Genomic DNA, 16,645 nt, shown 5'->3' on the forward strand with positions numbered 1-16,645 from the left:
ACATCTACAAAGCCAGGGGCAGCTTCTGTAAGCTAAGGGATGTCTCTTCATGATGCACACAAAAGTTGGCATGAGAAGAGTATTCCATAACCCCCCATCCAATCCCCTCTACCCATCTTATTTGTCTCTAGGTCTGGCATGGTGAAAAATTTATCTGTTTCAATCAGCTGTGCTAGGAGTTACATGCTCTGAACGTAAGTGCTAACCATTCCAACTGTCTCTCTGCAAATTAATAAATTTCTGTAATTTTCTTTTTTATGCTTGTACATGACAGAATAACTAAAGCCAATGAAGATAAACCTTCAAATATTAAAAATGTTGATAAACTACTAAAGAAACAAGTTGGAGAATTAGATGAAACAGGCTTGATTGTGAAAAGAGAAAAAAATATAACTGAACACCAGTAATCTTGTATATTAATATATATCATTGCACAAAATTTAGAGTCTAGGCACTTGCTGATGTTTTATTTATTTATTTTTTTTTAACTCGAGTGTAATCTATGACTTTAAAGTTTATTTCTATTAACAAAAGGAAAATATAATGTATTGATCCAACTTAATTCTCATCTGCTTCAAGGATTAACTCTGCAGACATTATAACGTGCGACACTGAAGAACATCTTAAGTCATAAAGCCCTGCAACCTGTGGGTTATTTCACACTCCAGATGAACTCTGGAAGTTGATTAACACTACTGTTGTGAAAATATATATTTGTGATCTCCAGTGACTCACAGATGATGTCAGATCCATCGGTACAATGTATACTGCAGTGACCTACATAACTATAATCCCATATTGCTGACATGTAAACTGGAAATTCCTGAAACTCTATATATGGAGTGATTTATCTTGAACAAACAGTGTTTTATATGACAACCAGCATATATTGCAAAATCACAATTTATGTTTCCCTCAGTTGGTATTTAAAAAGCTAGGGACAATAGCAACTGTTGACTTTTTCCCTGGTAAGATTTAAAGTCTTTATCACATCAGTTTGTGCTAAAAAGAAAGAGACAATGATGCAGATCTAATTAGATCTGGCAAAGAGAGGATTACCTTAGTGGTGAATAATGTAGCATGTCACCTTGTACAGATAGTTACAGCAAAGATATAACTAATTAATAGTATATAAAGCACAGTATATTTCAACAAAAAAAAAAAAGACATGAAGACTTTGTATAGTGCTTGTTGTATGCCTCATTTCCATGGATATCAAAATATAAAGCAATGAAAATAGCTGTTGTGGATAAAAACAACAAAGACATCAAAGACAAATTACATGTCTGAACAATGAGACTGTAGTATCAGAGAAAGGCATACTAGAGAGATAGCTACCCTAAGCATTTAATTTATTAATGTAGACAACAACATACAGACACACACAGTGACACTTTCAGTCTTAAAATGAAATCCCTAAAAGCAACCCGTTATAGCACCTTGGTTGCAGTTATCACAATAAATGTATAATGTGATATACAGTAGAAATTAATGTTGTTCTCAACCTTATAGTTGGTTAGAATACCAAAGTGCTTTTCTAGGCATGTCCTATTAGAAATGGCTTATCATTTTTGTCTCCCTATGACCTTTCTTAGCCAATTATAAGGAGACCTGCAGTTCAGGTCAACTCCAAACTACAGTATTCCTGACATTTTCACAAATACAAATTGTTTCCTGATGTAAAGAATAATTCACAAGTGACAGAAAAAATTCTGGCATAATGTAATTGGATAGATACAAAATCTACTCACTAGGTGGCGGCATAAATGTACTAAAACTCGCAAGCTTTTGGAGCCAGTGACTCCTTCTTATGGCAGATGGTTTGAAGGGGAGGGGTGAAGGAAAAGGACTGGTGAAGCCTAGGAATAGGATAGAATACAGAAAAGTTGCCCAGAACCCTAAGTCAGGGGAGAATTACCAGACAGGATGAGAAGGAAAGACTGACTGTTGGGGACTGCATCGGATGAGATTTGAAAACCTGAGAGCTTAAAGATGGAACATGGGGTAATATGCAAGAAAGACATCACTGCCAAAACATTATGGACAAGTTATTAAGAGTGGAAAGCTAAGTAGGATTGCATGTGATGGAGGTGGGGTGGGGTGGAGAAAAATAGATAAGACAGAAAATGAAAGATGTGGGAAACTAAATGGGAGTGAAGAAAGAATAGTTACTGTGAAGAAATGCTAAGACCAAAGAAATTAACATAAGTTAAGGCCAGGTGGGTGGTGTAAACAAGGCTTGTTGTAGTACCTGTTCCCACCTGTGGAGTTATGAGAAACCCATGTCTGGGGAAAGAATCCTGATGGCATGTGTGATGAAACAGAAACTGAGGTCATGACAGTCACACTGTAGAGCATGCACTGCAACAGGATACTGTATGTTCTCAGTGTACATCCACTGCCTATTCCCACTCATCCTAACTGATAACTAGGTGGTGATCATGCCAACGTTAAAGACCAAACAGTGTTTATGTAACAGCTGGTACATGACGTGTCATTACACAGGTGTCTCTCCCTTTGATAGTATATGTTTTGCTGGTTACTGTCCTGGTATAGGCCATGGTAGGAGAGGGTGCATAGGGCAAGTCTTACAATGGGGATGGGCACAGGGGTAGGAGCCATAGGATAGGGAGATGAGTGCAAAAGGAGCATAATACCTGACAAGGATATTGCAGAGATTGGGAGGGCTAAAAAAAAGCTGTTCTAGGCATGGTGGACAACATGTCAGACAGAATTAACCTCATTTCAAGGCATGGTTTTAGGAAGTCAGAGCCTTGTTGAAGTATCTCATCAATACATTCAAGGCCAGGATAATACTGAATGACAAATGGAGTACTCGTAACCTGATTTTTGGAGGGCTCAGCAGTACCAGGATTGGATGTGCTGGTCCAGGAAATCTGCTTTTGGACTTGGCTCATGGGATAATTATGTCCACTGAAGATGATGGTCTATTGCTGTAAAGAGTCTGCATCAGAACAAATTTGTTTGTCTTGAATCCCAAAGCTGTATGGGAGGGAATGTTTGAAATGGTAAGGATAGCAACTGCCAAAGGCAGATACTGTTGTTTTTAGTAGGTTTAATGTGAACAGAAGTATGCAACTGATCATTAGTGAGGATGAGATCAATTTCAAGGATACCAGCATGAGATCTGGAATAGGATCATGTGAAATTTAATTGGAGTAATCTGTTCAGAGATTCTAGGAATTTTAAAAGCTCAGCTTCAACATGAGTCCACATGGAAAAGATGTCATCAGTGTATCTAAACTAAACCCAGGCCTGAAGGCTTATGGATCCCAGGAAAGTCCCTTCCAACTGAGCCATGAAAAGGGTTGCATAGGAGGAAGTCATCCTCCTTCCAATGGTTGTGCCCCTTATCTGTTTGTATGCCTGTCCCTCAAAGGTAAAGTAGTTGTTGGTAAGTATAAAGTTGATTAAGTCAAGCAGGAAGGATGTCATGAGTTTGAAATCAGTTGGGCACTGGCTGAACAGACAGACCATGTATGTTTGGGATGTTGGTCTAGAGGGAAGCGGCATCAATGGTGACAAGCAAGGTGTGTGGTGGGAGTGGGCACAAATTTCAGATGATCTAGGAAATGGAAGTCTTTGCACTATGGGTTGCAGGCGTTGATCAACTAAGGCAGATATACATTCAGTGGGTGCTTTGAAGTCCACACCTATGGGACAGCCAGTGTGATAAGGTTTGTGAATCTCATGAAGAAGGTAAAAGTTGAGGATGCATGGTTTGGGTGGGGTAAGAAGTTCTATGGAATGAGGTTTTGGTCCTTGTGAGGGGCCATAGATTTTAAGGAGGGACTGCAAGTCAGTTTGAATCACAGGGGTGGGATCTTGATTGTAGATGCTGTACATAGAGGTGTCAGACAGCTAGCATAGATCTTCACTTACATACCCCTGTTGGTCAAGTATCCCTTGTCTGCTGAGAGGATAATGATGGATTCATCAGCTTTTAGGGTAAAAAGACCCTGGAGTTCTGCAGAGGACAGGTTAGGGTCATGTTGTTAGGAACCCGAGGAAGCGTTGTGAAGCAGTGCTAGATGAGAGGAATTCTAGGAAGGCTTGTAAGTGAGTACACAACTTGCCACTCAGTATTATCCTGGCTTTAAATGTATTAATGAGCTACCTGAAAAGGATATGACTTCCTAAAATCATGCCCTGAAATGAGATTCATGCTTCTGACATTTTGCCCACTGTCCAACATTTTACCCACTATAACTAGACTAGCTCTTCATTGCCCTCACAATCTCCACAATATCCTTGTCAGACCCTAACTCTTTCTGCACCCATCTCCCTGCCCTATGGCTCTTACTCTTTTACCACCTTCACTATAAGACTTACCACATGCACTCTCCTCCTACCACCTACACCAGCCTTAGCACTGGGAAAACATAAGCTATTGAAGTGGATGCTTGGGTGAGATACACCAAACAACACCTTATAATCAGGAGTTCACTTACTTACCTCTTCACACAATTAAGGCTTACAGAGAACTGGCTGGCGGAACTACGAAAAGATAATGTTTTGCTAGGTTCAAAGATGAAGCTCAGATTGATGCTGGTGTCGATCTCATCGGTGCCACATAACACCCCCACTGCAGTACGGAGTACTCCAGAGAGGCCGGGGAGGGTGACCATGTCGTCGGCAGGGGTGGTCCACGGGAGCCGAACCACGGTCAGCTCGACAGTGTCATCGGCGAGCTGTGTTGGTAGATGATGTGAAGGAAGGTCCAGCCACCAAACCTGGAAGTCGTTGAAGCACACCGGGCGTCGTACTGGGCGTGCTGGTCATGTGGCGACAGGTAGGCCGGCAGTTTACAGGAGGAACGGAGCGATGACGACGATGTCTCCGGTGGGCGTGGTGAACACACGAAGCATGTCCAGGTCGACGATGGGTGAGAGGGGAACACATTTCACGAGGTGGCAGGGAATGGTGGAGGTTGTGTCATGAGCAATGAATGAAGGGATACAAACAACGAACAGTGTGTCATCGCATAGTATGGGGACAGGCACAAACACCTCGGGTAGCTGAGTCCGGGGCATCGACCAGGTCAGCAATCAAGTGCTCCTGATCGTGCCGGTGGGTGATAAGGCACAGAAATCTGGTTGATTCGTCGAGTTTGAAATGGTCGAACACTTCGTCCACAGTTTTGAACCAGGTCGTTGCCCTGTCAGGATTGAACGGCAGCAGCATCAGTAAGCGTTGTAGAACGTTTGGAAGAACAGGGTGCGTTGAACTCATCGGGGCACGGCCTGAAACGAGCTGTTGTTGCTGCAGTATTCCAGGAGGGTGTGTCTACAGGGTATGTAGTGATGATGGCTAGTCAAGTGGCTGCGTGAAAGTGACATGTTGTGGTTGAGCGCGATCCGTCATGACGTGGAAGGCCGATGCGGGTGAGACACCGTAATGTGTCAATTGCGGTTGCAGAAGGTCCACTGGAGATAGTGCGGGGGCAAAAGGTGAGAAAAAGTTCAAAGTTTGATAACGCGTGCCAGTCCATGGAAAACTTGATGTGCGGTCAGAGTCGGAGCCACTTGTATTGCAGGAAGGCTGCAGAGGTATGGGCTGTCCAAAAGCACAGTGAGGAAAACGATGTCGAACATTGGGCAAAATGTGTGAATGTTCACTGTTCATAGTCACTTCACTCAAAACAGTGTGCGGACAAGGTGAATGTCGTGGCACAAAACACTGAGGTGTAGCAGTAGGACGGAGATGGAGGTCAGGCACAGATAACAAGCCATTGTTCCTGTTGCAGGCCAAGGTATTGAAGCAGGAAGGCATGTGCTGATGCTGAACTGAGGCAGGTGTGAGTGTGGTTGGATGCTGAGGAGGTTGACCTGTGAACAAAGCAGTTCTGGCCACATGGCAGGAATCCACGTGGTACTGCATGGATTGCAGCATGGCAAACCGTTGTCCTGGCAGCGGTAGGTTATCCAACGGAGCATTTGCAGAAATCGGCATTGATCCTTCACTGCACAGAGATCCGTAAGAGGTAACTGCATCGTCGATAAGGAAGGGCACATGTGGCGGGAACAAAGGCGTCTGATAGCTGGAGTCATGCACACTCCTAACCTCACTTATTGTTGCACGCACGAAAACGTCTGGCGAAATCGGCGTAATCGACGAGTGAGAGGCATCGTGTTGCAGTCCTGGTGGGTGTACATCGCCCGCAACACGATGCATGTGGATCACAAAATCCGGCGTTAGGCGTTGGGCTGAAGCGATTGTTCGAATGTTGTGTTGATGTAATATGCACAAAAATAACTGACATGGAGGCCGCGGACACAGTAAAATGGCAAAAATGGAATACGTTACAACTCGGGGTCACCAGTGAGGTGCATGCTCGGGTGTGATACACCAAACAGCACCTTATAATCAGGAGTTCATTTATTTACCTTTTCACACAAGTAAGGGTTACAGAGAACTGGCTGGCAGAACTACACAAAGATAATGTTTTGCTAGGTTCAAAGATGATGCTCAGATCAATACTGGTGTCGATCTCATCAGCGCCACACTATCAAAGGGTGAGGCACCTGTGAAATGACAAATGTTGTATACCAACTGTTATGTAAACACTGTTTGGTCTTTCACATCAGCATGACCACCACAAAGTTATTTGTTAAAACCAATGGGCATAGGCAGATGGTGTATATTGTCAAAATGCAATATCCTGCTGGACAACATGCTCTATAATGTAACAATTGTGACCTTGGTGCCTGTTTCACCACACATGCCATCTTTTTGCCCTTATTAACTCTTATACAATGTTTTGGCAGTAATCTTCCACCTGTAACTGCTCAGGTCTTCAAATCTCATCTGGTGCAGTCCCCAACAATCAGTCTTTCCTTCTCATGCTGTCCTGTAAATCTGCTCTGACCTGGCGCTCTGGGTTTCTTTTATGAATTCTTGCCCTTTTCCTAAACCTAATCTGTCCCTTTCCTACACACCTCTTCCTTCCCCTTCAACCCTTCTGCTAGAATAAGGAGCCACTGGTTCTAAAAGCTTACAAACTATAATACTTTTCATATGTTTGTTTTCCTGCCACCACTTGGTGAGTAGATTTTGTATTTATCCAGTTACTTGATATTTTCAAAAATGAATTATTTTCATATGAAAGTTATAGGATTGACCAGGTACTGGACCATGAACCTACAGATCTATGGTCTTACATTTACCCAGCCAGTGAAGAAGACACCTTACTGTAACATAACACAGACCAAAAGTTATTTCCCTAAATCACTCCAGGCAAATGCCGGGATGGTTCCTCTGAAAGGGCACCTCCGACTTCCTTCCCTAATCCGATGAGATCGATGACCACACTGTCTGGTCTCCTTCCCCAAACCAACCAACCAACCAAAAGTTATTCTGAAGCAAAAACGTGTCTGCTGTAATGGAAATGTAATTTCAGAGGTTAATTAGAGCTAATACAAGACTTGTCGGTAACTATCTCTTTTATTTTGCCTAACTTTGTCCTTTTCCCAAATAAATGCTCAATGTTATCACTATGGTAGAAGTATGAGGGGACTTCAAAAAGTGAGTTACACATTATTGCAGTAATCCAAAAATTTTTTATTGAATGCTGCACTTTACACCTCAATGGGATACACATACCTTAAACTGTTTTTCTATGTAATCAGCAAGGGTCTGAGAACAATGACTGGAATGGCCTACAAATTGTTCAGTTCCTTCATAGTAGAGATCCACTCCTAGGGCAAGGAGTCATTCGAGTACTGCTGTGAGAACATCCTCATCCTTAGAAAAATCTCTTTCCGTCCAGATGTTCTTTCAGCTTCCTTGAAAGATGGAAAACACATGGTGCAAGATCTGGCTTTTATGATAGATCACTGTCACCCACATGTGTGCAACCCTGATCAAATTGTTGGTGCCCTTTCAGTATGCCTGAACATCAAATTGTATTTGGTCCATATAGCACCAGAATTTCATGGAGAATCTGTGTACAGTTTAGACATTGTGGCTACAAGACTCATACTGTCCCATGTAATTCAGTTTTGGAGCATGTTTCCAATTGCTATGCCCTTTCATTCTCATGCTGTGATGCACCTGTTATTTGTACTGTAACAGAGCTGTGTCTGCAGGAAACCCAGAATATGTTCTCCCTTCTGATGGTGTGCCATTCTTGTTGGGCAATGGCTGTAGTGTGGAATGACCTGCTTTTGGAAGTCTCTATGTATGCATCAAATATTACTACCTTAATGTATTTTCTACAAACCTCAAATTCATTGCAGTTACTAGTTTCATACTTTATTACCTGGAAATCATTTGTTTTCTTGTAATACCCAATATCATCTAATAACTGGTAAGACTTTTACAGAATAGCAATAAGTTGACTGACTTCTACTTTACAGGTTGTGGATAGACCAGGATTTTTTGTTGAACCAACAATTATAACGGGACTGCCACATGATGCCAGTGTAGTGCAGAAGGAAACATTTGCACCAATTGTCTATGTCCTGAAAACTGCAAATGTTGATGAGGCAATAAAATGGAATAATGAAGTTAAGCAAGGTTTATCATCCAGCATTTTCACATCAAGCCTGGAAACTGTTTTTTCAAAGGTAAGTACACCAATCCTGGTTGAATATGACATGTGACTTTCTTTAAAATATATGTAACTTCTATATCTTCTTTCACATAATTCTTCAGGAAAAGGCAATCTTATTCAGGAGTTTTGTCAGAGAAGAGATTGTTACTTGGTCTCTTGAAGAACTTCATTGTATGCATTCCTCCCTCCCTCTCTCTCTCTCTCTCTCTCCCTCTCCCTCTCTCTCTCTCTCTCTCTCTCTCTAACACACACACACACACACACACACACACACACACACACACACACACTGTAGAATTAATTTTTAGGCAGTTTCAGGTATCTAATTTCCATTTGACCAAATTGGTCTAAGTTGGCAAAGTGAATGTGTTGTTGTTGTTGTTGTTGTTGTAGTTGTTGTCTTCAGTCCAGAGACTGGTTTGATGCAGCTCTTCATGCTACTCTATCCTGTGCAAGCTTCTTCATCTCCCAGTACCTATTGCAACCTACATCCTTCTGAATGTGCTTAGTGTATTCATCTTTTGATCTCCCCTTATGATTTTTACCATCCACACTGCCCTCCAACACTAAACTGGTGATCCCTTGATGCCTCAGAACATGTCCCATCAATCAATCCCTTCTTCTAGTCAAGTTGTGCCACAAGTTTCTCTTCTCCCCAATTCTATTCAATACCTCCTCATTAGTTATGTGGTCTACCTATCTAATCTTCAGCATTCTTCTGTAGCACCACATTTCAAAACTTTCTATTCTCCTCTTGTTCAAACTATTTATCATTCATGTTCCACTTCCATACATGGCTACACTCCACACAAATACTTTCAGAAACAACGTCCTGACATTTAAATCTATACTCGCTGTTAACAAATTTCTCTTCTTCAGAAATGCTTTCCTTGTCATTGACAGTCTACATTTTATATCCTCTCTACTTCGACCATCATCAGTTATTTTGCTCCCCAAATAGCAAAACTCATCTACTATTTTAAGTTTCTCATTTTCTAATCTAATTCTGTCAGCATCGCCTGATTTAATTAGACTACATTCCATTATCCTCGTTTTGCTTTTGTTAGTGTTCATCTTGCATCCTACTTTCAAGACACTGTCTATTCTGTTCAATAGCTCTTCCAGGTCCTTTGCTATCTCTGACAGAATTACAATGTCATCGGTGAACTTCAGAGTTTTTATTTCACCACCAATGATTTTAATTCCTACTACAAATTTTTCTTTTGTTTCCTTCACTGCTTGCTCAATATCATCATCATCATCATCATCATCATCATCATCAGCCAATTCAATCATTAGATGATGTGGCCTCTTCGAGTCGTGGATTCAGGTAGGCTTTCAGAAGTCTTCTCCAAGTGGGACGGTCTTGGGCAGTTCTCTGCCAGGTGTTACCAGCGATCTTCTTGATGTCTTTGTCCCATCTGTCTGGTGGTCTTCCTCTAGGCCTCCGATGCTCTCTCGGACTCCACTCCAGTACTAACTTCGTCCATCTTGCTCAATATACAGACTGAATATTGGGGATAGGCTGAAGCCCTGCCTCACTCCCTTCCCAACCACTGCTTCCCTTTCATGCCCCTCGACTCTCATAACTGCCATCTGGTGTCTTTACAAATTATAAATAGCCTTTCGCTCCCTGTATTTTACCCCTGCCACCTTCAGAATTTGAAAGAGAGTATTCCAGTCAACATTGTCAAAAGCTTCCTCTAAGTCTACAAATGCTGGAAATGTAGGTTTGCCTTTCCGTAGTCTATCTTTTAAGATAAGTTGTAGGGTCAGTATTGCCTCACGTGCTCCAACATTTCTACGGAATCCAAACTGATTTTCGCTGTGGTCGGCTTCAACCAGTTTATCCATTCATCTGTAAAGAATTCGTGTTAGTATTTTGCAGCCATCACTTATTAAACTGATAGTTCATTAATTTTCACATCTGTCAACACCTGATTTCTTTTGGATTGGAATTATTATATTCTTCTTGAAGTCTGAGAGTATTTTGCCTGTCTTATACATCTTGCTCACCGGATGATAGAGTTTTGTCAGGGCAGGCTCTCCCAAGGCTATCAGTAGTTCTAATGGAATGTTGTCTACTCCCAGGGCCTTGTTTCGACTTAGATCTATCAGTGCTCTGTCAAACTCGTCATGTAGTATCATATCCCCCGTTTCATCTTCATCTTCATCCTCTTCCATTTCCATTATATTGTCCTCTAGAACATCGCCCTTGTACAGACCCTCTATATACTCCTTCCACCTTTCTGCTTTCCCTTCTCTGCTTAGAACTGGGTCTCCATCTGAGCTCTTGATAATGATACAAGTGTTTCTCTTTTTTTCAAAGGTCTCTGTAGTTTTCCTGTAGGCTGTATCTATCTTACCCCTAGTGAGATAAGCCTCTACATCCTTACATTTGTCCTCTAGCTATCCCTGCTTAGCCATTTTGCACTTCCTGTCAATCTCATTTTTGAGACATTTGTATTCCTTTTTGCCTGCTTCATTTACTGCATTTTTATATTTTCTCCTTTCATCAATTAAATCCAATATTTCTTCAGTTACCCAAGGATTTCTACTAGCCCTAATCTTTTTACCTACTTGATCCTCTGCTGCCTTCACTATTTCATCTCTCGAAGCTACCCATTCTTATTCTACTGTATTTCTTTCCCCCATTTTTGTCAATCGTTCTCTAATGCTGTGCCTGAAACTCTCCACAACCTCTGGTTCTGTCAGTTTATCCAGGTCCCATCTCCTTAAATTCCTACCTTTATTATTATTATGAATTTGGTATTATTGTAATTGGTGGGGCTAAAGCTGCCTTATTTATACCCGCTCTAAGGCTATTCTGGTAGCTGTTACATAATTTGGTATGGCTATCTTGGGAGCAGATCTGTAAATTTTGGATGGCACCATTGTAGTATACAGGTTCTTTGTTAGTCATGTACATGTTCAGTAATATTTGTGTGACGTACATTCTAAGCTGTGCCATTTAATTGACCACGGCCTTGCTTTTATGAGGAAGATTTGTAGTCTCCTTTCAACATAGATGTAGTTTTGGATCTCATGAACTTTGAAATACACACAGAGGTTGCCAAGGTTTGCAGTGCTGACAGCATGCACATTTCGTACAAATATGTTTGTTATAATCCTTTTTGTCATTGTTCTACTTACCATCATTTTCCCCACTCGGCTATTTAGCCTCAGGAAGAAAATTACGTAACCCTGCTACCACTTTTGTATATGGTTCCTGCAAGCCATGAAGCCCCTCCTGTGCCTTTTCTTTACTTTCCTTAATTCTACCTATGGATTTTTTTTAAAATTTATGTCTCCTATCTATATGACATAAGGTACTTGAGGATGCTGTTTTTTTTTCATTTTTTCCAGTCTGCTGGATCTCTAATCACAAAAAAGTCTAAAAGTAAAGAAATATGAGATCTCATTGCAGTTTAAGGGACTTCTTTTCATCTTAACTCTCATGTTTCATAAAATTGAGTCTCTCAAATACCTGTTGTTCATTATACAGCAAATCACATGAGAATAGTATTTAGTAAATGCCATGAAGCATTTGTTCAAATCTGATTGCTATCCTCACCTGACAAGCTTCAGCATAACCATAATTCTGGACTTAGGAGTCTTTTCCCTCCAACTCCTGCAAAACCTCACCTGCTGTCTATGTTTATCTCACTGTACTACTGCACATGTCCTCCTAAGGGTTAACTTCTGCATCCATCAGTTCTTTCACTCTACTTTAACCTCATATCCTGCACAAAATTGATTATCCTGACTGTCTTACCAGTTAAGCATTTCTTCCACTGAATGTGTTTCTGCCTCTCACTATACAATATCATTCAAGATCACAATCTTATTAATCAACTGCTTCACTTATTCATTCCATTTAACAAGAAACAGATTACCTAAAATCCTAAAACTTCCCAGAATCAACTTCCTCTCTTCAACTGACTTGAACTATACATTTGTCTGTTCCTATAATTGTTCATCACCCCTGATTACTGTAACTCTTGCCCATCTAAGCAGCCCTGTTGTAAAAATTTGCCCTACATTCTCTGTCATTATCAACAACTCGGGTACCACAACAGTTGAAATTACAAACACAAGATGCAAGGAGACACATGATCTATCAGCCTAATTTGTAGTAGTACTCCTTTCATAATCACAGAAGCAACAAATAAACTAAAGTCACTCACCTGAATACCAACTAAACAAGCCAAACCAGTTTTCCAAATTCATACAGCACTTTGTATGTTACCTTTGTGCTTGACACAGGAGATCTAGCCTGCTTCAAGCTGGTGAGATATTTTAATGTCATCTTTAATTCTTCATTAATATACCCAAATCCCTTCCATTAAATACTAAGTGTCTAGGTGGAAATAAAAACACAATTTGTCATTCAGTTGGACAACTAAACAAATATTTTTCTTCTTTTCAGTGGCTTGGGCCAAAAGGCTCTGACTGTGGGGTCGTGAATGTGAACATCCCAACAAATGGAGCTGAAATTGGAGGAGCATTTGGTGGGGAGAAGCACACTGGTGGTGGCCGTGAATCTGGTTCTGATTCCTGGAAACAATACATGAGGCGTGCTACTGTGACTATTAATCACAGCAAGCAGTTGCCTCTTGCTCAGGGCATTAAGTTTGATATATGAAATCTAATATGTGTAAAATATGTAGTATAATGTTCTACAATAACTCTACAGATCTCTGATAATATTAAATAAAACCTTTAATCAAACAGAAATGGATATAAATGACCTCCATTAACAGATGTTTGAAAATTTCATATTATGAATCACATCCAAAACCTATGACTAGCCTCTTATAAAATGAAAACAGGTTTGTCTTGATATGATAACTTTTGTCTCATTGAAGGAAATATTTCATTTGATAAGTACTTTTTTATAGGTACAAGGTGGGCAAAATAAAAGTGTCCTGGTAAATATTTCATGCACCTTAAGATATACAATAATACTCACATCATCTACAATTGGGCTGGACAATGTAAGATAGGTTGTCTATTTTAAGGTGCATGAAATAGTTTTCTGGGTGAGTTTTATTTTTTCTAACGTTACTTTGAAACTGAAACCAGAAAACATTTTATATTATGTACACTACAGTAGACTGATAACAGGCAACTATGTTAAATTGGAATGAGTTACTATGGAATACATTCAGAAAAAAAGTTTAAGTGATTGTCTAAATTAAAATTGTATTATTACACAAAATTTATTACCTAACACACATATTAGATATGGCTCTAGTTTCTAGTTTTAATTTCTGATGACTAGAAAATATTTAATTTGTTTAAGGACAAGAAATGTCATTCACCTTAATAAGTACTGAAAAAATATAAATATAAGAAATACAAAATGTATAAATTTACAGTCACCTGTAACTTTTGAAGATACAGCTCTTTGCAAATTTTCCTATTAATTTTACATATATCATTTATGGTTATAATGTCCTCGCATTTCTTACATTTTATGAAAGATCTCTCTCTACTGGATAAATAGTTGATCATATACTCCCAAAGTTCAATGTAACTCACATTTTCTCACAAAACAAACTGCAGAAAACTTCAGCAATAAATAACTATTACTACTTACTGGTATCTCTTCTTCATAATTCATTCTTTACACTGGCATTTGAATTATTCTTCACCCATTCAGGATTTCAACTGAACTGAGGTAGTAGAAATGATGGGAAATAGTTTCAGTCCTACTTGTTTCATTACCTGTGGGAAGATGACAAATAATGCAATGAAATACCACCATCTGAAAATAAGTAGTCAGTAGCACAAATGTTTTGTTTCAAAATTAATTGTTTTGCATTGGCTTCTTAGTGGAGAATAAATTTGTATTATATAGTAAAAGATCACATAATTTAATTGTTGATGCAACTGCCATTCAAATACATCAATTTAAAATGAGCTGTTTCCAGTACTGTCTCAAATGTACATATGCAAAAGAACACCAAACAGGAAACCTCCTTCATAATTTCCTTGAATCCATGGTTTTCTGTGAGTGATTTCCACTGCCTGGGGCATAGTGAGTCTTGGCAATGTTGATTACCTATACTTTGACTTTTGTATCGTCATAAATCATGAATATGCTGCTACCAACAACTCATTGAAATTAGTCAGCTTCGAACATGAAACATAAACTGAACTGACTCACCACATTTTGCACAATTTTACATGAAGAAATATGTCCAGATAGGACAAAGATACTATTATTTATTAAATGAAAAACATTTAACACTGAACCAATGTGAGAACTATTGTATTCCAATGAATGAGACAGAATTAAAATTGCCAGACTTATCAAATAAATAAAAGTGTATAAATTTAAAAAGTTTTAGTGTATCAGGATTTTTGAGTGTAATTGGATGTTTGTTCTCATAGTGTGCAAAATAATGAGCGTAAATAGCCACCAATCAGAGGCAACTGAGCAATAAATTGTGTATTACATTCTGTTACAAGAATCAGTGGTTATCTTTAACTCTGCTCTATGCCATTTGAAGACAAGTGATCACAAACTGGATGTCAGTGTGTCTACAAGTGCAGGTCTCCTCAATAGTTTAAATAATTGCTATGCCTATTATCAGTCATTAAGAGCCAAGTACAATCTAATTATTATCTTTTTTTTGTTATACATTGTCTGATCAACCAGCATTTAATTATCATGACAAAAATCCAGGCTTAAAAAAAATCAACAATATTTATGGAAACTGTAACACTGCCAAATCTCCAGTGAATTTATATTAGATATTGATACACCAAATTATGGATCAACTTTATAGAAATAGTTTGCTATATGTAACATGTTTTAATAATGGAATGGTTACTAATTAAGATAATAATGTTTATTTCAACTGCTTATGATTTTGTTAATTAAAAATGAAATTTAATATGCCACCATACAATACAATGTATAAAGTGACACCATGCTTAAAAAACTTACAATAAATTTATTTCAGTCTTATTGAACTTCCAACAGGCTTAGGTCAAAGAATAAACAGCAACTAATTACAAAACAATGTTGGTATCAGATTTTTTTAAAAGTTGATCATTTCTAGTCACAATAGGTAACATCTCAATCTTCTACACGTACTATTACAGACAAGGGAAGGCCACAAGCAAAAGTCCAATGATACTGAACACACATGGATCTAGCAACAAATAACCACAGATGAGCCTCAATGATGTTAAATAGTACTGCCGTTACAATGACATTTTCACATGGTGTCTTTTGAAGTAGTTTGACAGTTTAAATTTAATTACTATTTCTTGTAGCCTTACAACCACCCTCTGCCTTACTTCTTCACTACCACCTAAGGATAGTGTCACTGTTGTGAACACCCCTGATTGACATTTTACTTTCTTAAAGTCAATGAGTGGAGGTGATCCATGACACTGAAAGAAACAAAAAACATTCATTTAACTTCACCACATTCACAATCATGTGTACCTGTAACAAGAAAACAAATCTTTCTTTGCGTCTGTGTGAAACTCATGATGGCAAATAGAACTCTGTTGTTCTCAATACTGCATGCAATGTAGTTTCATAATGGCCTCAGCTTCTTGTTATTGTGGTATTTGGGTCAAACTGCACTACCTACATGAAAATGCAACAGAAGAAATAAGATTTCTGTAACTGGACACAAACACAACATAAGAATTGAGGTCATTGCACAAACACATTTGTATGACATTTTCTGCTCCTCATGCAGAAATAAGAACACAAATCAGACTGAAGTAACAAAATTCAAAATTGATTGCAGTGACATCTATCTGTTTCACCACTTATCCATGCCTTAACCATTACTACCTCAGAGAGACCAGCTTGATTCTCCTTACAGGTCAGATAACAGATTAAAAACATTGAAATGGAAGTACTGTTTATTCCAATGGTAACAGCCACATTTTTTGTGTTTTCATATCAAACTTTTTGCGCACTGCATATTTCACATGGATACATCAACATTTGATACAATGTATGTTGTAATGCTTATTAAATGATAGCTCCTGGAACAGAGGAAAGAGTTGAAAGGAAAGGCTAGTAAGGCTTAAGGA

At 39.1% G+C, this 16,645-nt stretch overlaps 1 protein-coding gene across 1 annotated transcript in view; it reads left to right on the forward strand.

Moving 5' to 3' along the window:
• LOC124612834 (alpha-aminoadipic semialdehyde dehydrogenase-like) overlaps positions 1 to 14,783 on the forward strand; it is a 134,997-nt gene extending 120,214 nt beyond the window's left edge. The window contains exons 7-8 of the mRNA XM_047141261.1: positions 8,379 to 8,588; positions 13,005 to 14,783. Coding sequence (XP_046997217.1) covers positions 8,379 to 8,588; positions 13,005 to 13,220 — 426 coding nt within the window. The 3' untranslated portion in view covers positions 13,221 to 14,783. The remainder of the gene's footprint in view (positions 1 to 8,378; positions 8,589 to 13,004) is intronic.
• Positions 14,784 to 16,645: the final 1,862 nt, after the last annotated feature.

This window comes from Schistocerca americana, chromosome 4 (assembly GCF_021461395.2).
Source record: "Schistocerca americana isolate TAMUIC-IGC-003095 chromosome 4, iqSchAmer2.1, whole genome shotgun sequence".
Lineage (NCBI taxonomy): Eukaryota > Metazoa > Arthropoda > Insecta > Orthoptera > Acrididae > Schistocerca > Schistocerca americana.